The sequence below is a fragment of the Neofelis nebulosa genome, chromosome 6 (genome assembly GCF_028018385.1).
Source record: "Neofelis nebulosa isolate mNeoNeb1 chromosome 6, mNeoNeb1.pri, whole genome shotgun sequence".
Lineage (NCBI taxonomy): Eukaryota > Metazoa > Chordata > Mammalia > Carnivora > Felidae > Neofelis > Neofelis nebulosa.
Window position 1 is genome coordinate 127,315,846 of NC_080787.1, and position 22,135 is coordinate 127,337,980.

The 22,135-nt window shown below is 42.3% G+C and overlaps 1 protein-coding gene across 5 annotated transcripts in view; it reads right to left on the reverse strand.

Moving 5' to 3' along the window:
* The window catches only part of IL20RA (interleukin 20 receptor subunit alpha), a 36,353-nt gene extending 15,488 nt beyond the window's left edge, over window positions 1-20,865 (reverse strand). Inside the window, exon 1 of one of the 5 annotated variants that reach the window (XM_058735410.1) lies at window positions 20,629-20,865. In XM_058735410.1, coding sequence (XP_058591393.1) covers window positions 20,629-20,752 — 124 coding nt within the window. In that variant the 5' untranslated portion in view covers window positions 20,753-20,865. Of the gene's footprint in view, window positions 1-15,851; window positions 16,006-20,111; window positions 20,386-20,628 lie in introns of those variants that run through there. The other 4 variants (XM_058735411.1, XM_058735409.1, XM_058735407.1 and 1 more) reach the window with 4 other exon arrangements.
* Between the last annotated feature and the right edge of the window lie 1,270 nt (window positions 20,866-22,135).

The following is a 22,135-nucleotide window of genomic DNA, read 5'->3' on the forward strand; positions in this document are numbered from 1 at the left end:
CTGAAGCTGCATGAGAGACTCCAAATAAGACCAGCAGAAGAACCAGTTAACCCTCAGATTTGTGAGAAATAATAAACTGATTGTTTTAAACTACTGAATTTTGCGGTGGTTTGTTGTGCACCAGCAGATAACTGAAACAATTCATTTGTTAGATACAGAAAGAAAACTTAGGATGGATGGCCCTGACAGGTTTGAGTTTTGGAGGTTGGCGTTAGGGGCAGCTTTGCTAAAGTATGGAATAAAGCCATAATTAGAAAATAAAGCAGTGAAAGAAGACAATGCATTTAATTAAATGCTGGTATTTTCACATAACTGTGCTCTAAGAAAACTATGCTAGGGGCGCCTGGGTGGCTCAGTCAGTTAAGTGTCCGACTTCGGCTCAGGTCATGATCTTGCAGTCCGTGGGTTCGAGCCCCGCATCGGGTTCTGTGCTGACAGCTCAGAGCCTGGAGCCTGTTTCCGATTCTGTGTCTCCCTCTCTCTGACCCTCCCTCGTTCATGCTCTGTCTCTCTCTGTCTCAAAAATAAATAAACATTAAAAAAAAAATTAAAAAAACAAAACAAAACGAAAACTATGCTAGAGGATTCCCTTTAGAAGTTCTTTGTAGAGAAATTATAAAGAATTGAGTCACTCCCAACAAGTTAGAAAAGGACGAAAGGCAAGTGGAGGGTAGTTTCTTATAAAAGGATAGTCTTCCATAGGACAAATAAAACGAGGATGATCCTGGAATTAAAATAAATTAAAAAGATCACTGGTAACAGGTAAGAATCGAAATATTAATTTAAAATATTGGAGAGGCTCCTGGGTGGCTCAGTAAGTTAAGCGTCTGAGTCTTGATTTCGACTCAGATCATGACCTCATGTTTCGTGAGATTGAGCTTCGAGCTGGGCTCCGCACTGACCCTGCAGAACCTACTTGGGATTCTCCGTCTCCCTCTCTTTCTCTGCCCCTCCCCTGTTTGTATGCACTCTCTCGCTCTCTCAAAATAAACAAATTTTAAAAATTCAATAAAATAAAATATTGAAGAGATCACAAAGTCCTGGGTAATAAGCAATCAGATTTTATAAACAACATATCTTATTAGAAATACACATTTTAGTCATGGAACTTGGAGAGTAACAAATTTTGACCCTTCAATCCAACCTTAGGAAATGAAAGTTAGCCTACTCACCAAAGACTGGTCAAGTCTTAGCTAAAGTCTCATAATTCTTGTGTAAATTTGCTGGGACTAATTTGGAGAAGGAAATTAGCTTTATCCTGAGGGTAATCATTGGTTAAGATTAGAACTATGCAACATATTATAACTCCACAAACCAAATGAAAAGAAAAAAAAAATTCTTCAGAGTTAAATTTTGTCATAGAACCCGGTTTCTAAGCCAAAATAAGCTCTTTAAATGTATAGCAGAGTAACCAAAATATAGGTGGTTGAGTACGTGTTTGGGTGTATGTGCATATGCTATATACACATATATGCACAATGGCTCCTACTTTAACCCTGATCATTTTTTAAAATATCTGTTTTATTTTTAAGAAGAAAGTTAAATACTCAAAGAGAAGCCCTATCAGCTGATTACTGTGTGGGTTTGAGTCTGGTAGGAGTAGAGAGGATCTCAAAAAACACAGCCTACTCAATGTCGTCTTTGATTTCTAACCTTTTAACTCTTTGGAACCACTGTGTTTCAAATGGTATTGGCTTTTTTTTTTCCTGGAGATTATAGGCCGTGAATAATTATCAGTGATTTCGTGCTGCTCTGTGCTATCAATAGGTTCTGATTTTTAATCAGATTTTGGAGGATGAAACAGAGAACATGGAGAGGCACTACCAGGAAATATAGTACTTTTCAACCCTTCAGAAGTGAGGAACACTTCTAACATAAAAAGTTCCAAAGAGTCTTTTCAGATCTAAAACCTGTAGTTCTATATGTTTATATGACACATACATGTGAAGAGTGGTTAGCATCTTGTAAGAACTAAAATTAAAATAGACCGTGTGTTATAATATCACAGATGGAAAATATTACCAAAACGTGACTTCACAGAACTAACTGATAAGAAACTACAGTATTTGGTTTGTGGCAACTTGAGTTTGGAGATATAAAACACAACTTATACTAGATATTATAGTCTAGGCACATGTCTCCGTGTTTAATCTATACAAATCTTTATCTTCAACAACACTGATTTCTGTTCATCTTTATTTTTAAATTTATTTTTAAGTATTTTTTAATGCTTATTTATTTTTGAGAGAGAGACACACACACAGAGTGCAAACAGGGGAGGGGCAGAGAGAGAGGGAGACACAGAATGAGAAGCAGGCTCAGCACAGAGCCTGACGTGGGGCTCAAACTCATGAACCATGAGATCATGCCCTGAACTGAAGTTGGACACAACCGACTGAGACATGTTCAGTTGTTCATCCTTAAGTGAAAATAAACAATTGACAGAATTCTCAAGATTTCTAAGACCTACTTTAAAAGTTTTTAAGAAAGAAGCTGGAATAAAAAAAATGGATTGTTCATTCCAATTAATGTAACAATTTTCTCGGTCACTGTCACGGGGGAAACAAAGCATGAAAAAGGAGGTCACGTTCTGGTATCCCCCCATCTCTGTCACACCAGGACACAAAATATTCCTTGTTATGACATGGTCTGCAAGTTTCTGAACCATTTTTTATCAGAGTAAATTAAGCCATGTAATCATCTTTCTTAACATCTTGACTGTCTGCCTTTATTTCCAGAAATGGATATTTATCAGTTGTGGGGGGAGGGTTGATAGTGATTTATTTACCTGTATCATTTATAATATTTGTTAATTGTGGAATTTTAATGAGTTATCTTTGATCAATGGAAATAGATATTTCTTGCTATGGTGAGGTTTGACCTTTCCGCAAAGAAGAGTTGTAAGGACTGCTTGCTCCCTTGGATTAGTTCTGGTTGCAGTAGGACATGAGAGGTCTTTAGGCATGATTAACAATTATGTTGATAGTGAGATCCATTCATGACAGGCTAAGAGATTTTATTTTAATAGTAGATATAGTATGTGAATAAAACTCAATTTGCATAAGACTTTAAAATTTTTTTAATGTTTATTTTTGAGAGAGAGAGAGAGACAGAGTGTGAGCAGGAGAGGAACAGGGAGAGAGGAAGACACGGAATCTGAAGCAGGCTCCAGGCTCTGAGCTGTCAGCATAGAGCCTGACACGGGGCTCGGACCCATGAACCATGAGATCATGACCTGAGCCGAAGTCGGGCACTCAACCGACTGAGTGACCCAGGTGGCCCTGCATAAGACTAAAAAATATAATAAATATGAAAGCCTTTATATGCCATAGTATTTAGTTGAAGTGAGCAAATGGCTAGCATATAATGAAAATAGTAGCTAACATTTATTGAATACTTACCATGTAGCCGACACAATTCTATGTGCTTTATACAACCAAATCATACAATTCTCATAACAGCTCTATGGAAGGTACCCTTATTATCATCTCCATAATACAGATGAGGAAACTGAGGCACAGAGAAATTAAGTTGTACAAGTTCACCTAGCTAGTAAGTGGAGGAGTTGGGTTTAGAACCCATACTCTTAACCCCCTCACTCACCTGCTACCTCTTTGCAAATTAATCCTTATCTGAATTTAAACAAAGAGAAGACTGATGAGAAAACACATATTATCTTATGTTCATATATAAAATAATTTAAGTTTTAATAAATATTTGATATTTACGTAGTCAGTAAATTTCTTTAGATCCCACCACACCTTGTAGTAGGAAACCCTGTTCCTTTTCCTTTCAGAGTATTTTCTTTTATTTCTGCCCATATCTGATCCTGCAGAATGCAAATAGGAATTCTATTTTTTTTTTAATGTTTATTTATTTTTGCGAGAGAGAGAGAGAGAGAGAGAGAGAGAGAGAGAGAGAGAGAGAAAGAGAGAGACAGCGTGCAAGCGGGGTAGGGGCTGAGAGAGAGGGAGACACAGAATCCGAAGCCGGCTCCAGGCTCTGAGCTGTCAGCACAGAGCCCGACACGGGGCTTGAACTCATGAACAGGAATATCATGACCTGAGCCAAAGTCGGATGCTTAACCGACTGAGCCACCCAGGTGCCCCAGGAACTCTATTTCTGCTTTGACACAATCCCCGGACAACGTATGGTGACCAGAAAAACAGATTTTTAGAAGGCTGTGTTTGAGTCTATTCTGGTGTCTTTTTAGTTGTTGAGTACATCCCCTGTATCAATTTGAAACCACAGTAACACTTAAAGATGTAGAAATATGTATATCTTCCTTTGGCCTTGGGCTTTAGCTCTTTGTCTCCTATACAGAATACACTGTAGTCAATCCCCCTTATACTGATGAGAAATTTCGGTTCAGTCATCATTTTATTTATTCATTCAACTAATATTTGTTAGGTGCTATTACAAGTTGAATTGTGTTCTCCCCAAAAAAGATATACTGAAGTCCTTAGTAGTTAAGTAGTTAACTTAAGCAGTTAAGTAGTTAAGATGAGATCATACTGGAGTAGAGAGGACTCCTAATCCAATATGACTGGTGTCCTTACAAGAGCATATGAAGACACAGCGACACAGGGAGAACGCTCTTTGCAAATGGAGGACTGGAGTGATGCTCTACCAGCCAAGCAATGCCTGGGACTACCAGGAGTTGAAAGAAGCAAAGAAGCAATGTCCTCTAGAGGCTTCCGAGGGAGCACAACCCTACCAACACCTTGGTTTTGTAACTCTACCTCCAGAACCGTAAGAATAAACGTTGTTTTAAGCCACCCATGCTACGGTACTCTGTTAAGGAAGCCCCAGGAAATGAATACAGGGGCTACTATGTAGATGTCTCATGGTGAATACAGATGTGCTCCTGACTAGAGTTCCCAGACTAGACAGAAGAGGGACAATGTTAACAATGTACTCGTCGCCGAATGAACAAACATGTACTCGTAAATTTGGTGATCAGGCTATGAAAGGGAACAAGGTTGGAGCAGTGGGTCACAGAACCTACTCAGATAGGGTCTTAGGAGCCAGATTGGGCTGGGAGGGCAGGCAAAGTCCCCTGAGATAGGAAAAATGTCATCCCAAAAGACAGCTCCTTGGACCGATCAAAAGACCAGTGTGTTTGAGGGGCGCCTGAGTAGCTCAGTCGGTTAAGCTACTGACTCTTGGTTTCCCCTCGGGTCGCGATCTCATGGTTCGTGGGTTTGAGCCCCGCGTCGGGCTCTGCACTGACAGCGCGACCCTGCTTGGGATCTTCCGTGTCTCTTTCTTTTTGCCTCTCCCGCTGCTCATAGTCTCTCAAAAATAAATAAATAAACATTAAAAAGAAAAAGACCGGTGCGTTTGGGAAAAAAGTGAGGAAGAGGAGAGTGTGGCCAAGAAGAAACTGAAGTACAAAGGGGCTAGAGTCCCCATCTCTGCGAGCCCTGGGAAGGAATCTGGATTACATTTGAAATTCAGTGGGAAAGCATTAAAGCCTTTTCAGTAGGGGATGCCCTGAGCCTATTTACCTTTCAAATAGATTACTTCATTACTGGGGGGAAAAAAGATCCGATGGGGGCAAGAACAGAACTGGAGAGACCAGCAAGACCATCATTACAGCAGTCTTAGTGAGGAAGGATGGGCTTGCCCCCAGATGCTGGCTGTAGATATGGAGATGGGGGGGGAGGGGGCAGCTCGCAGCCCTGTTTTCAAAGTAGAAACAACAGGACCTCCTGATGAAGCAGAGCTACAAGAGTCTCATCAGCAACAGCATTACTATGTTATGAAAGCTAAGTTAACAAATGAGGATTTATCAAGGAATACTTGCCTTTTATCTGTTTTGATGATGCAAAGTATAGAATAGAATAGAATAGAATAGAATAGAATAGAATAGAATAGAAGTAGCATTAAAATTTTTTTTTAACATTTATTTATTATTGAGAGAGAGAGACAGAGCATGAGCGGGGGAGGGGCAGACAGAGAGGGAGACATAGAATCCAAAGCAGGCTCCAGGCTCTGAGCTGTCAGCCCAGAGCCCGACGCGGGGCTCGAACCCACGAACCGCGAGATCATGACCTGAGCCAAAGTCGGACGCTTAACCTACAGAGCCACCCAGGAGCCCCTAGAATCAGCATTTTTTAAAGAAGAAATGGCACACTTCAATGAAAATGATCGATAACTAGTGTTTTTTTGGGGTTTTAAAATCTTTGTGAAGGTTTTAGGTACTATGTTTGTTTCAAGTTTGGAAAAAGTAAAGAAGACACCCCTGAGTAAACATTTAAATTGCCATAAGTCATTTTTCTACTCTGCCAGTACTGATAAGATAATTTATTCAACACTGAAGTGAAAATATGTCACACCCACATTAATATCAGGAGTCATGTGCCAGCTTATGGGTAACAAAAGCATTTTTTTTTTTCACATAGATTTATGGCCTGTAAGTACAGGTCCGATTCTCTGACATTCCGTCCATTTCACATCCTAAATCATAAAGCTGTTGGACTGGCACGCGGAGTTTTCCAATACCTTGTATAGATACAGGTCTCAGGTGTAGTGCAGTGGTATGTAACATTTTCTAGTGGCCTCAAAGCTAATACTACATCCCTGCAAGAATGCTGCAGTTTTAACTATATGCCTGACAGTAAAAGATATTTCCATTTTGCTGCACTGTGGGAAAAGCCTATGCATAAATTAGTGCCTGATGAACACCCACCAAAAGTGGTGAGGTTTTCAGAGCGAACTCACAAAGGGTCAGGGTACTCAGGCTCAGGGTTACCCAAACCTCTGTCTTTGGGGGCTGAGGCATTATGACTTTCCTATCATAGACTGTATGTTCATTCAGCAGTGAGGCAAACAACCAGGCTGTAAGAGGCTCACCAGTCAAAGGCATCCACCTCTGGTGAGTTCCCCTTTGGGGCCATTCAAGTTTCTCAAGCCTATGACTAACTAGGGGACCTCAGCACAGAGGACACCCGGCCCAGCTTTGCCCAGAGACAGTCTCCAGTTCCCAGTCCCCTCTCTCCTTCTGAAGCTGGAGCAGAGCGAAGGAATCACCATGCTCTGAGCTGTTGGACACTGGACTCCATGACTTACAGTCTTTGTAGCCCCAGTGCCTGGTGAATGAATGCTTTTGAACTGAACTAACCAGGGGCTGGTGGGACTCACATAAATCCTGGAGATGGGGCAGGACCCAGAAGCACATGTGCACTGAATGGGGATGGAACACCTTGAACTGCCAAATCTTGGTGGTAGCTTGAAGCCGCCTTGGTAAACCTACATTGTACCCAGGGAATCATCACCAGCAGCAGACACTCCACAGACGATTTTTCTTAATGTTTAGCTTTATTTTTGAGAGAGAGCAAGAGCGAGAGAGCAGGGGAGGGGCAGAGAGAGGGGGAGACACAGAATCCGAAGCAGGCTCCAGGCTCTGAGCTGTCAGCACAGAGCCTGACGCGGGGCTCGAACTCACGGACCGTGAGATCATGCTGAGCCCAAGTCGGATGTTTAACTGACTGAGCCACTCAGAAGCCCTTCAACAGATCCTTTTGAATGAAGGAACAGTAGCCCATGCATGACAAGTGGCTGCTACCTATTGTATCTTTTGAAATAGGAAAATACCTTAACATGTTTGTATCTATCCTTTCTGTGGGGAGTGAGGTTGAAAGAGGTAAGAAAAAGCACCAGAGGGTGATTAACTAATTTCGGGAAGCAAAAGCTGTAAATAACTCATCCTGAACACACCAAGTGAGAGCCAAACAGCATTGCTGCTTTTATGCATTGATGCAATCCCTTAGATATTGTTCTAACGTCACCATGCCGAAAGGAAAAGCAGATTTTCTTTTGTCTCAAGTTGTAAATCATCTCTCCTGAAAATTGTTAACTCCTCTCTCTTCCCCTCCTTAATTATATATCAAGTGTTCTTAAAAATCAGTCATCTAACAACAGCCCTTAAAATGTGAGTCAGGAACTATGTACCTAAGAAAAGATACGCAGCTGTCTATAAAGGCGAGAGCATGGTTCGGTGTTAACATTAGTTCCTGTAAACTTGATGATTTTCCCTTAACCACCATCACCACTGTTATTTCTCTACTGTATCTTTGCCCACTCTCTGCCAGATGTGTGTGCTCCCTCACTTTTCTCTCTAATAATAGTGTACATTATATAGGGTGGTCGCTGGCCCTCTCTCTCTGGCTTCTAGTAATTGATTATGTGAGTTGGTCAGAGAGTTCTAAGGGCAAGAGTTCTAGAGCTACACTGGGGTGCACTCCCTTCTCTACCACTTACCAGTCGTGCATCCCCACGTTAGTTATTTATGTCTGCACCTCAATTTCCTCTTTATAAAACAAAATAATACTATCTGCTTCATAGGCTTGATGGGATGATTAAATAAGATTCTTTCCAGGGCGCCTGGTTGGCTCAGTCAGTTAAGTGTCCGACTTCAGCTCAGGGCATGATCTCACGGTTCATAAGTTCAAACCCCAGGTCGGGCTCTGTGCTGACAGCTCAGAGCCTGGAGCCTGCTTCAGATTCTGTGTCTCCCTCTCTCTCTGCCCCTCCCTGCTCACATTCTGTCTCTCTTTCTCAAAAATAAATAAACGCTAAAAAAAAAAAAAAATAAGATTCTTTCCATAGACCTCTTGGAACAGTGCCCGGCACAAAGAAAGAGCTCAATCATTATTAGCTCAGTGTTGTCCTCGATAGTTAACTATTCTCACTTTACAGATGAATAGACAGAGCCCCAGAGAGGCTGAATGATTTGTCCATGGTTATTCAGCCATTTGGAGGGATCCTTGGTTGAGTTCAAGTGTTCTGACCATGACTGGGCTCCTATAGTAGGCCACTTGCCTACTGCCTTTCAGAAATGATCCTGAGAACACAGTTGCAGGAAGAAGGGATTGTATGATCATTATAGATTTTGCATGTCATAGATGATTGCTTCTAAGGAGAGATATAAGAAATTCAATGAGGAAAACCCAAGTATTTCTTCTTCATTGAAGCTTTTCCTGGTGGAACTGTACATAGTCATATCATTCATTCAACATGTTTACTAGGTACCTACCGTGTGCTAGAAAGAGTGCTGACAGGCGCTAGGGCAGTAGAGGAGAGAAACACACAGAAGGCCCTGCTCTCAAAGAGCAGATAGGATCTGAATCTGGGACATGATCCATCAATATACGCTTTCCCTGCCAGGTATGTGAACATTCATGTGGATGAGTGATGCATAAGTCATACAGAAAAAGCGGTGTTATTTCTTTATAGCCACACCTCAATAAATAAATTTATGTGCTTAAACATGTTTTTGACTATTGCTGTCGGTTCTCGATAGCAAGGAGGCCTTTAAGGTCGAGATGACTTCCTAAAATAAGGAGATTGGAGTTGACCCATCAAAGACAGTGTGCATCTTCCATGTAGTTCCTGTGGGAGGGTTTATAATTATTGCTAGGATACTGCTCAGCTCGTGGCATTTAGGGCACACTTCCTTTCAGCTATAATTGTTTTCAAAGGTAACTTACAAACATACAAATATTTCCATCTCATTTTTTTTTTTTATAATCACACCTTGTTTTTGCAAAACCATAACCTGACTTCTCATCTTGATTACCCAAGTTTGTTGGAAATGGCTTGGAATGCATTTGAAAATTAAATCCCATCTCCAAGATGAAGGTTTGCCACTTAATGGGTTATTCTGACCAACGTATGCAGGCTCTACCCGGAACTCTGAAAAGAGGAGCTTACAAAATACATTGTTGTGAGATATTTTGTACATTGCCTTCTAAAATGCCTATTTTGAAGACACCATTAACTTGAATATGTCAGCCCTGCTGTTAGAAAACCAGTCACACTACCTTATATCATCTCTCATATAAATGTCTTCCTTTCGTTTTTAGAAATCAGCCTTTTAAGGACAGGAACTTGATTTTCTCCACATTTTGTGATCTCTCTAAAGTAGCTGGATTTGTAATAATGAACATTATAGTATCTGGAAAAGTAAGGTAGATTCAAATGTGGGTTGGAGTCTATACTACTGATAACTTGCCTCAGAAAGGAAATGAAAGTAAGAAAAGAGTCAAAGGCAAACCATTTGGGACTACTAAGGTATTAGAAAGAATAGCTACTGGAAATTCCAAGTTGAATCAACAGGTATTCATTAAATATCATCGACTTTATTGTTCAAATCATTTTCACAACTAGTATTTCTTTATATTCTCACAGAAGCCATTCTTTAGTCAATACCTTCATCACTTGAAATTTTCAGAGGGAAAATCACCAAGCTAAAAATGGGGGGAAAAAACATGGAAAAAGTAAGAGAGTTTCAAAAATAATTAGTGGAAATTTGGAAGTAGTTATTAGTATTTGCTTCTGTTCACTGTAGACTGGAATTTTGAGGGAAATGAGGTTGATTAGTGTGGTCGCAATTGTGATCTCGGATTTTCCTGCTGAACAAGACAAGGATGGAAGCAGACAGTAGCCATCAAAAACAATCAGGTAAATTTTTTTCACTAGGCTAGCTCTCCTCTCTAGTGACAGGTAGATGCTTTGATATTTTCGAGAATGACTAGAGTAGGGTTGAATTACGCCTTGAAGTTGTGTAACTATATGCAATAAAATGAACAGACGTTGCACGCGCTGCTTAGGCCACACTGAAGATCAGCTCTTTTAGGTCCTTAACGGCCACAAGATGTAAAAAAAAAAGAACACTGGTGATGAGAAAAGCAGAGCAACCACGAAGAGTCCACGCACAAGGAAGAATCAAAGGCACTGTTGCACTCACGGCCTTGGAACTTGTCCATGAACAACTGAGTGGATCAATTAAGACACTGCCTTTGCTCACTAAAGCTAACAGGGCCTTCAAAGGACTGCGTTGATTAAGGAAGTGGGAAATAGCACCGAGGACAGAAGCCCCAGCTTGCAAAACCACAGCTGTAACAATTGTGCCTTTTGATAATTGTTTGTGGTTTGATTCAGTATTGCAAAGGGCCCCACAGACCACAGTGACTTGAGGCTGCCAATGACCTTGAAGTCAGGCCGTCCTACAGATATGAAGCTTCCTACTCCTGCCCACTTCTTGTTTGTTGATGTGTAGTTTTATAAAAAAAAAAAAAAAAAAAAAAAAAAAGAACTGAAAAGTATATAAGAAAGAACTATAGGTGTGAAAAAAGAATATTAACTATCTAGTAATTTATAGACTGTCCATGCTTAGAGCAGGACTTAGCTTTCTTGGTTTCCCAGTGAATATAAAAGTTATGTTAACACTATACTGTTGTCTATTAAGTGTTCAATAGAAATAGAAATGTACACAACTTAATTAAAAATATTTTATTGCTAAAAAATGCTAACCATCCTCTAAGCTTTCAGCAAGTCACAACCACTGATCACAGATCACTGAGAACTATAAGAAATATAACAATAACTGAAAAGCTTGAAATATTGCAAGAATTATCAAAATGTGATACAGAGACACAAAATGAACAAACATGGCTGGGAAAATGCACTGATAGACTTACCTGCTCGACACAGGGTTGACACAAATCTTCAATTTGTAAAAACTGGACTATCTACAAAGTGCAATAAAATTAGATATGCCTGTATTTTCCTGCTAAAATTTTAAATGAAAAAGACCTTAATTTATATTGAATGATATTATTTTATATAATATGGATGCCAGCCTACCTAGAACTATTTATTGAATTTTGTTTTTCCTAAAAGCATTAAAAAAATTTTTTTTAAATGTTTATTTATTTTTGAGAGAGACAGAGACACAGCATGAGTGGGGGAGGCAGAGAGAGCAGGAGATATAGAATTTGAAGCAGTCTCCAGGCTCTGAGCCATCAGCACAGAGTCTGATGCGGGGCTTGAACTCATGAACTGTGAGATCATGACCTGAGCCAAAGTCAGATGCCCAACTCACAGCCACCCAAGGGCCCCTAAAAGTGTTTGAAGTATTTGTTCATACTAAGACATTTACTTTGAAATCTCATTGCTTTTCTAATGTATCTTTTCTCAAGTAGGGCAAATGCGAATTGATATATATAAAATTTTATGTACACATATACATACATATATATGTATGTATGTATACATACATATATATGTATGTATATATACACACACCAGCAACTCTTGTAAATCTCAGTTTAAAGGACCCTTTTTATTGGAAGCCCTGCCTGACTTCTAGACTCAATTGGTTACCTTGTTCTGTGCTTTTTTTTTTAAAGTTTTTTTTTTTTTTTTTTGAGAGAGAGACAGAGACAGAGACAGAGGGAGAGAGAGAGAGAGAGAGAGAGAGAGAGAGAGAGAGAATGAATCCCAATCAGGCTCCATGCTGTTGGCACAGAGCCTGAAGAGGGGCTTGAACTCACAAACCGTGAGATCACTGCCTAGGCCGAAATCAAGAGTCAGACGCTTAACCCATTGAGCCACCCAGGCACCCCTGTGCTTGTAAAGAGCTTGGTCTTCTCAATTCTGGCATTTATACTTTACTTTCTTTAGGCTTATTTATTTATTTTGAAAGAGAGAGGGAACAGGAGGGGCAGAGAGAGAGGGAGAGAGAGAATCCCCAGCAGGCTCTGCACCGTCAGCACAGAGCCTGATGCAGGGCTCAAACTCACAAACCTCAAGATCGTGACCTGTGCCAAAACCAAGAGTTGGATGCTTAACAGACTGAGCCACCCAGATGCCCCTGGCATTTATACCTTGATGTAATTACCTGTCTGAGACCGAAAGCTCTGTGAAGAAAGAGACCTTGTTTTCTTGCTCACCTCAGTGTCTAGACCTCTTCCCGATATATATGAATGAATGACATTGCATGAATAACAAGTGTTCAAAAGAAAATTATTTAAAAATCACAGTGTGTTAAGTTATATATTAACTCCTGGAAACTCCAAATGGATGCATGGGCTGTTAAGGTAATTCTTCTTCATTAAATCTGATCACCTCAGCTACCTTATCCCCCTAAGTTATTTGCTCCTGAGCTGAATGCAATATTCTATTTTGCACTTAGAAATTAGGAGCTAATTTTTAATAACAAAGTAGAGCATTTAGTAGATAATTTAGTGGGCCTTTTGAAACACATATATTTTAATCAAAATTGGAGGAGGAGGGCTGGCTTGGAATTAGATGGATAGTTAACCTGAAATAGGAAAATGGTCCTTGTTGGATCAAGGGTGAGGATTTTGTAGTTGAAGTGCCCCTCAGAGAAGCCGGAGGTAGAGATCTCAGGAGAGTGAGCCCCTCTGCTGAAGAAATTTAAACTTCACTGTCTTTATTACATACCTATTGATGGCTTTCCCTTTTTATTTTTATTGAGGTATAATTGACCTATAACATTATCTTTGTTTTAGGTTTACAAAATAAAAATTCAACATTTGTGTATATTACAAGATAGTGGCTCTCTCTTATGTTCATGTTATGGAACATACAAGAGAAGACCTCGTCTCTGCCTTCAGCATTCTCAGGGGAGGCTTCCAGGCATGACGCTCCCAGGAAAGTTGTCCTTCGGCAGTGGCCATGTTGAAGAGGAGAGCCGATGCATGGGGATGAAAAGGTCGCTTTTCTCCACCTTAGAAGCCAAGCTCATGGATCCTGCCCTATGAGCCTGTGCTCACTGCCCTGTGAGCCTGTGAGGGTATGAATTCAATTGTGCCTCCCAAAAGAAGTATGTTGAAATCCTAACCCCCAGTACCTCATAAAGTAACTGTAATTAGGTATAGGGTCCTTGTAGAGATGATCAGTTAGAAAGAGGTCATTAGGGTCGGCCCTAATCCAATATGGCTGGCATCCTTATAAAAAGGGGAAGTTTGGACACAAAGAGAGAAGATTATGTGAAGAGACAGGGAGAGTGCCATATGAAGGCAGAGAATTGGAAGGATGTTCAACAAGCCAAGGAAGGCCAAAGATGGCCAGCAACCACCAGAGGCTAGGAGAGGGGTCTGGAACAGATGTTCCCTCACGGCTCTCAGAAGGAGAGCTGCCCATATCTTGATTTCAGACTTCTAACTTCCAGAAACATGAGATAATAAATTTACATTATTTTAGGCCACCAATTGGTAGTATTTTGTTATGGCGGCCTTAGAAAACTAATCTAGGAGGTGTCATTTGCTCGCTTCTATCGTTCCTCAAAAATGAACACGATGCTTATTGAAGAGAATGATAAATTCCTTAAGGGCTGCCAAACCTCTAGAAAGTAAAGATGAGGGGACTGACGTAGGAGATAATTTAAATGGGGGAAATGATGGAAACAAATGCTTTAACTAGGACGATGCAGTTACCAAAAAAACCCTCATATCACCAAAATACAAATGTAACTGTATGGGCTGGAACTTTGAGAAGGCTGAATGAATAGTATACATGTTGACAATCTGGAAGTATAAGGACAATTTACTGACAAATCTGTACACGAAAAATTATGCTCTTTCTCTGTGACTGGACGTAAAGCTGGCATTTGGGAAAGCAGCGTGTATCTGTGTGGAAGCCGTTTTGTGGCTCAATGTGTAACGCGGTGACCATCACAGGCAAAAAAACAGAACCAGAGTCGAATAGATAATCAGCAAAAATTTTCTCCGGGAAAAGGTATCCAAAGACCCCCATCACAGACCTCACAAGCTCTAGATGAAACGTTACGCCATATTTCCATCCTCTATACTCTGAGAAGCCAACAGAAAGGAAACCACTTTTGCAAAGTGAGATTGTCTTCATATGAAAGTCTGAGTTTACATGAGGGGTCAGAGTCTGTGTCTCCTAGGAGAGGAGAACAGAGAAAACGAGGGCACCTTATAGGCATCAGGAACCCTGTGTTCACCAAGAACCTGAAGCTGAGTTATTTAAGAACAAACACGCCAGGTGTAGGGCTTTGAATATAGTAGACCAGCCATGTCATCACACGATCTACGCGGAGGCAGCCTGGGAGCTTGCAGACAAACTGGAACACACACATACTAGAAAGACCAGGAGAGAGAGGCTGGCATGACATAACGGGGAAGGTGGTTAGCGGAGAGGAAAGAAGACACAGATGGCTACATCCTGTTACCTGCTCAGCTCGTCCCGCATGGCCTTAGCAGCATACAGGGAGCACCAGGAATGGGTGAAGGTCAAAGAGATTAAGAACTTAGCTCATTATATGGAAGAACATTTTCACGGTAGGAAGTCTGCGATGACAGCACATCCCGTCTTGGGTGCCATGCAGTGAGTTGCCCATAATGACAGGTACTTAAATAGCAGACAGGCAATGACCTGGAAGTAATGCCACCAAGGAGATTCACTGGAGAAGCAGCTGGATGGGACTTGAATGTCCTGTCACCCCAGGTTTCTATACCCAAAGGAATTCTGAAGCTAAAGCAGAGGAAGGATTTAATTTTAATGTCTCCAGCCAGCAATTTTTTCCTAAAGTTTTCTTGTCCTCCAATTTTATAAGTAATTGACACATCCTGGAATTGGTTATAGTGATTTAATTCATTTTTCTGGTATCAGCATTTGTGTCAGATAATCATAAATGTGGACCGAGAACAAGTAAGAATGCTGTCAGAATATCACAATCATAGCATGAGTGTTATGTTAATAAGATGGATAAAATGCTTTGACTCGTTAAAATACATGCTACATTAAGCTGCAGCTGATTCTAAGATGTCTTTTTCTTTTTTTAAAATAATCATGGAAGTGAATATGTCAGTAATACCTGGTAAAGCTGTGCAAAGAAGAAAAAGATGCAAATAGAAAATCATTTTAAAAATAACATGTATGTAACGAAAGGTGCTTTTAAGCAAAAAAGGCAAATTTACTGAGTAGTATTTTATGAAAAGTACTATGCCAAGCACTAGCAAAGGCAACACACAGATATGCAGTTTTATTTATTTAAAATATTAAAATAGGGGCACCTGGGTGGCGTAGTTGGCTAAGCATCGGACTCTTGATCTCAGCTCAGGTCATAATCTCATAGTTTGTGAGTTTGAACCCCACACTGGGCTCTGTGCTGATGGTGTGGAGCCTGCTTGGGATTCTGTCTCTCCTTCTCTCTGCCCCTCATCTGCTTGTGCGTGCTCTCTCTCTCAAAATAAAGAAACCTTAAAATTAAAAATAAATAAAATAAAATGTTATAAAAATAGCATAATGTTTTATGTTGAAATGCTTATGCTAACGTATTTACTTTATAATACTAATAATTCCATCTACCTATTCCTTTGTCCAGAGTGTATGTTTCAATGGAAAATGTATGTCCTACCCATGGCTCTGACATCCAGAGCTATACGAAAAGTTACACTCAGAACTGTCACTCCCCCCTCATCCCTACCCCCTCGTTCCTATACCACACCACCTGCCAGAGGTAACAAATCTCTTTACTTATTCTCTGGAGTGTGAATACTGCCTTTCTTGAATTTATTCTACAGGAAGATCAATACATAGTTATAGGCACTGGGTGCACACATTTTGAAGACTGAGGCTGATGATGTCTACAGCTACATGCTTGGATCTGAGGCACATGATTTTCTCCAGACAGGCTGGGGATGAGCCTCAGCTGATAAGTGTGGAAGCCATGCAAAGATACAAGAAATTACCTCATGTCTGCTCCAACGTAACAGTAACCGCAGTGAGAATCCCTGCAGACACCACCTTAACCAAGTGATCAAGGTCAACACCACCACCAAGAAGACATCGATATCATAAATCCTTGGCTATGACGCGCTGAGAAAGACAACACAATTTGCTCCAGAGGAATAACCTCACTGTAAACATGAAGAGACATCAGATGAACCCAAATGGAGGGACATGTTAAGGAAAAGATGGCACTCCAAAGTGTCACGGGCATGAGGAACTGTTATAGATTGGAGGACACAAAGGGGACAATGACAGCTAAATGTAAAGCGGGATTCTGGAACAGAAAAAGAGCCTTAATGGAAACATTGTTGAAACGTGAGCACGGTCTATGGTTCAGTGAATTTATTATGCCAAAGTTAATGTCCGGGTTCCGAACATTGTACAATGGTTATGTAAGATGCTAAACTCGGGAGAAACTGGGTAAGGGATTTATGGAAACTCTTCTGTTTCTGGAACTTTTTTTGTAAGCCTCAAATTATTTCAAAAGGAAAAGCTAAAAAAAAATAATGAAGGGAATTTTGTTAGTTCGCCGGAATCGTCTGTGTGTGTACAAATAGCTTCTCATGAAACAGAATACCCAAATGCTGCTGTGTTGATATCAGAGAAGAGACACTTCAACAAATACCTTCACCGTGCTAATTATAGTATATTAGTCTAATAAGCATAGATAGGCGTAGTAGTAATATTTAGACTGTAATCCAAAAGCTCCAAAACTAAAGTTAGGCTCACTTGTTCACAGACATAATAAACTCCATATTTTTTTTCTTTCTTCGGGGATTTTGGGGAGATCTCCTTGATGAAGGCATATTGGAGGTGAGATGCCAAGTGTGAGCAAGCAGTTAGCTGGGGCTAGAGTGGGTAGGAGCACTCTAGCAGAGGGAACTACAAGTATCTCATTTCTCTGAGATGAAAAGTGGTTTGGCTTTGTTCTAGAAACTGGAAAAAGGCCAGCAGAGCAGGAAGTAAGCGGTGTGAGGTAAGGCTGAGAATCTGGGAGGAGTGGTCCACAAAAAACATTGTGGGGGAGGTCAGAATTATTCTACAGCAATCGGGGCACCTGGGTGGCTCAGTTGGTTAAGCGTCCAACTGTGGCTCAGGTCATGATCTCCGGGTTCATGGGTTTGAGCCCCGCGTCAGGCTCTGTGTTGACAGCTTGGAGCCTGGAGCTTGCTTTGGATTCTGTGTGTCTCTTTCTTTTGGCCTCTCCCCTGCTCACCCACTATCTCAAAAATAAATAAACATTAAAAAATTAAAAAAAAAAAACAAAACAAAACCCCAAATCATTCTACAGCAATGGATGCCCCTGAAGGGCTTGAGGAGAGGGGATACGGGACCTTGGGAAGTTATTTTCTCCTGCTCTCTCTTACTGGCTTTGAATGCTTTTTATATAATGCTGACTACAGTTCTTTATGTTCACTGAAGAATAAGTATGGGAATGGGCTGCCAGGGCAGAGTTTGAAACGTACAGGAATAAACTTCCTGGTGAAACTTCTGTCCCTGGAGAGTTTAGAGAGTGAAACTGAGCGTGTGTCACGCTTGCATCACAGATGTTCTGAATTCCATTAAAAGCTTACCTGAAATTAAATATAACTATTTTCCCAGAGTGTTGATTTTTTTTCTCTCACTCTGAGTGTTTGGTATTATACAGTCTGACCCAAAGCCTGAGTTGGGTGAATTTTTGTGCTAAAAAGTTCAAAAACTTAAAGTATTCACCTGCCCAAGAGTGGCAATGTCATCCAACCTTAGAAAGCTCACATTGTTTGGTGGATATTATGGTTGATCCATCAGGATAGAGGTCACTTGCTATTAAGAGGTAGGTATAGTATCTAAGTAGCTTCTAACCTGCTTTTTCCAGCGGTCCTTAGGGTACCTGAGGACCCAGAAGAAAATAGCACCTGGGTCTCGTGGATCAGAGAAGAGTTTCACCTGGGCTTTGTCAAGCCGAGAATATTTACTGCCTTCTGTTGTAAGTCCCCAACCCAATTATGGAGCACACTTTATGTCCGTCTTTGATTACAGAAACAAACAAATTCCTATCTGTTAGTTTGAGCCTCAATATTGGTATAAGTCAGGAGCAGTCTCATCCCGTTGAACCTATGTAGGAAATAACTAGAAAATAATACAATACAAAATCATATGATAATATATTATAAATAAATTTATAAACACAAAATAAACTAACCATAATTTTAAAAAATAACCATAATTTTTGATAAATTTAGGATTTAGACAAGAAACGCTTGGGGGTATAAAATCTATTGTTGAAAAATATTACGTTTTGGAACTGTATTGAACTTCTTGCATGTTTACTGAAGCGCAGTTGACACACAATGTTACATTAGTTGCAGGTGTACACATAGTGACCCCACAAGTCTATAGTTATGCTATGCTCACATGTATATCCGCTATCACTCTACAGTGTTATTACAATACCACTGACTCTATTCCCTGTGTGGTACCTTTTATCCCTGTGATGTATTCATTCCATAACTGGAAGACTGTATCTCCCCCTCCCCTTCACCCATTTTGCCCATTTCCCAGCCCCCCTCCCTCTGGCAACCATCAGTTTGGTCTCACTATTTATGAGTCTGTTTCTGCTTTTCGTTTGTTTCCTCATTTGTTTTATTTTTTAGATTCCACACATAGTTAAATCCTACGGTATGTGTCTTTCTCTGCCTGACTTCTTTCACTTAGTGTTAATACTCTCTAGGTCCACTCATGTTGTTGCAAAGGGCAAGATCCTATTTTTTAAAATTTTCTATGTTTTTATTTATTTTTGAGAAATAAAATAAATAAATAAAATTCTTCATTTTTTTTGAGTGTGTGTGAGAGAGAGAGAGAGAGAGAGAGAGAGCGTGAGAGAGAGTGAGAGAGAGCACAAGTGGGTGAGGGGCAGAGAGAGAGAGGGAGACACAGAATTGGAAGCAGGCTCCAGGCTCTGAGCTGTCAGCACAGAGCCCAATGAGGGACTTGAACTCGTGACCCATAAGATTAGGACCTGAGCTGAAGTCCAACGCTTAACCTGCTGAGCCACCCAGGAGCCCCTAGATCCCATTCTTTTTAATGTCTGAGTAATATTCCCATGTGTGGTGTATGTATGTGTGCATCACACCTTTATCCATTCATCTACCATGGACACTTGGGTTGCTTCCATAATAACTGTGTTGCACGTAACTTTTTCTTTGACTACTAAGAACACTGCACTTTTCACGGACAACTTTCTGCATTCACTGTTGTTCAGCTCTGGGTTAACAGTAAAAGTTAAAAGCCTGAACCACGTCTCTACAAAGTACAGTATTCTGGGAAGCTTTGCTGGTTTTAATTAAAAAAAAAAAAATCCCAGATATCTTGCTTTAAAAAAACATCTTTTTCTTATATATCAGAAAAGCAGAAGAAAGAAAGAAATCAGGTTACTGAATCATCCTGGCTTACTGGATCCCACTTGGTAGAATTTAAACTTAAAAACACAGCAAAACACATTTCGGTTACCTTATGTCAACCATAGAAGTTTTGTGATTTCCGAAACATCAAAGAGCACTTACCTGTACACGGTCCTAACCACAAAGGGGGAAAAAAATGACGTACTCAGGAGAAGTGATCTTATTTTAGAAACACTGCCGCTTTCTAGACCCTGTTCTTTCCGAGCAGACCCTTCCGGGGAGTCCGGTATAAAGCGCCGTGGTCACCGCCGACCCCGGGGTTGACCCCTGTTAAAGGGCGGCAGGTCCGTGCGGGCGAGGGCGCTGCGCGGGGTCACTGGCGCCCAATGCAGGCTCCGAGCTGTGGGTTCCACTCAGAGCCACCACTGTCACACTTCCTCCGCCTCCCTGCCACCCGCGCAATGGAAAGTGTGAAACGCTCGGTCCTGCAAACTTGACTCAGAAGCAGGCGCGCGGCGGGCTGCGGCGAGTTTCTCCGGGGGCTCGCGGCGCAGACCCCCAGGCCGAGCCAGCGCGACACCCGGCCGGCGGACGAGCCGGTCGGCGCTGCGCCGTCTGCGGTACCGGCCCGGGAACATCCGCGTCCCGCAAGGGGCTGGCCCCGCCGCCACCGACCTACCTGCGCATCCCGACGGCGCGGCCGCGAACAGCAGCAGCGGCGGCAGCAGCAGCCTCAGGGCCGCGCGCCCGGGCGCCTGGACCCCTCTGGCCGCCGCCCTCGCCGGGGGTCGGCGGGCCCACATGGGCGGCGGGGCTGGGTCACATCCCCGCGGGCGTCCCGCAGCCTCCCGCGGCCCCCTCGAGCCGCGGCCTCCGTCGGCGCCCGGCACCCACCGCTCGGGCTGCGCGCGGCGCTCTCGGTGGCCCGGCGCCCAGGGAGGCGGTGCCGCGGCCGCGCCCCACCCGCGTCCCGCCCCAGCCCAGCCGCCAGCGCGATCTCCAGTCCCCAGGCACGCAGCGCCGAGAGCCTGACCGAGCATCCAGGGCCCCAACCAGCGAGGGCACTGGTGCAGGGAGGACCTCACTCCGGGGAAGAGAGAGAGGGCGGCGCAGGCAAGAGGGGTTTTGCTGTTCGGGCCTGACTGTCCCTCCTCTGACTGTGAACTGTCGGAGTTCAGTACCGGAAGAATGAGATGGACGTTCATCTCTCAACATCCCGCCAGGCACTCTGCCATGCACTGTATTTGATTTCACGCAGTCCCCACCACCCGCAACTAGGTACTGTCCCATTGTACAGAAGAGGAAAGGGAAGGACGACGTATCTGCTTGAATGAAGTCTCCAGGCTTGTCAGCAGTGGCCTGCAGATGTCCACACAGGCCGGGTTCTAGGTTCCAGGCTCTTCATAACGGGATGGTGGGGGGTTGAAATTAAGAAACGTGTGCAGGGGCGCCGGGGATGGCCCAGTCCGTTAAGCCTCACAATCTGGATTTTCACTCAGGTCCTGATCTCAGGGTTGGTGACATGGAACACCCTGCGGACTCTGCTGACAGTGCGGGGCCTGCTTGGGATTCTCTCTCTGCACCCGCACCCCGACCCCCACCCTTCCCCTGCTCTCGCTCTTGGAAAATAAATAAATAAAACATTAAAAAAAAAAAAAAAAAAAAGAATGCGTTAAAATAGTTGAAGTAGTATAAAGAAAACCTGAGAGCCAGTCTCAGCTCTGGTCCTTAAGAGGAAGTTGTAAAGGCTGGGAGATGTACCCAGATGTACCAAATTAGATCCCTAAATTTTGATCAACTACCTCCATCCTAGAAAAAAGAATCTAAAGTAATTGAAAAGAAAGAAGTCTTTTTGCTGGGAGGAAGTGAGAGGTCGGCCAGGATTTTCAGAGTTCTCTAAATATGTTACTTCCTTCTCCCCGAAAGACTTGGAAACAGAGGCTAACAAAATCCAGGTCACATCGTCCCTTTGGCTGGGACTCCGGCCATGTGGTGCAGAAGCTGGGACTCCACATAAACGTTTGTCAGCCAGGTCCTTTAGGCTCCACCAATAGGGGGCGCTGGAGGCATACTTGGCAGCCAGGGGAGGAGCCAAGGGGCCGGGCTTCCTATTGGCTGTTCTTGTCCACACTGCCCCACCATGTCCCTTCACCCCAGCAGGAGCTTCTGGTTCCACACTCCCAGAA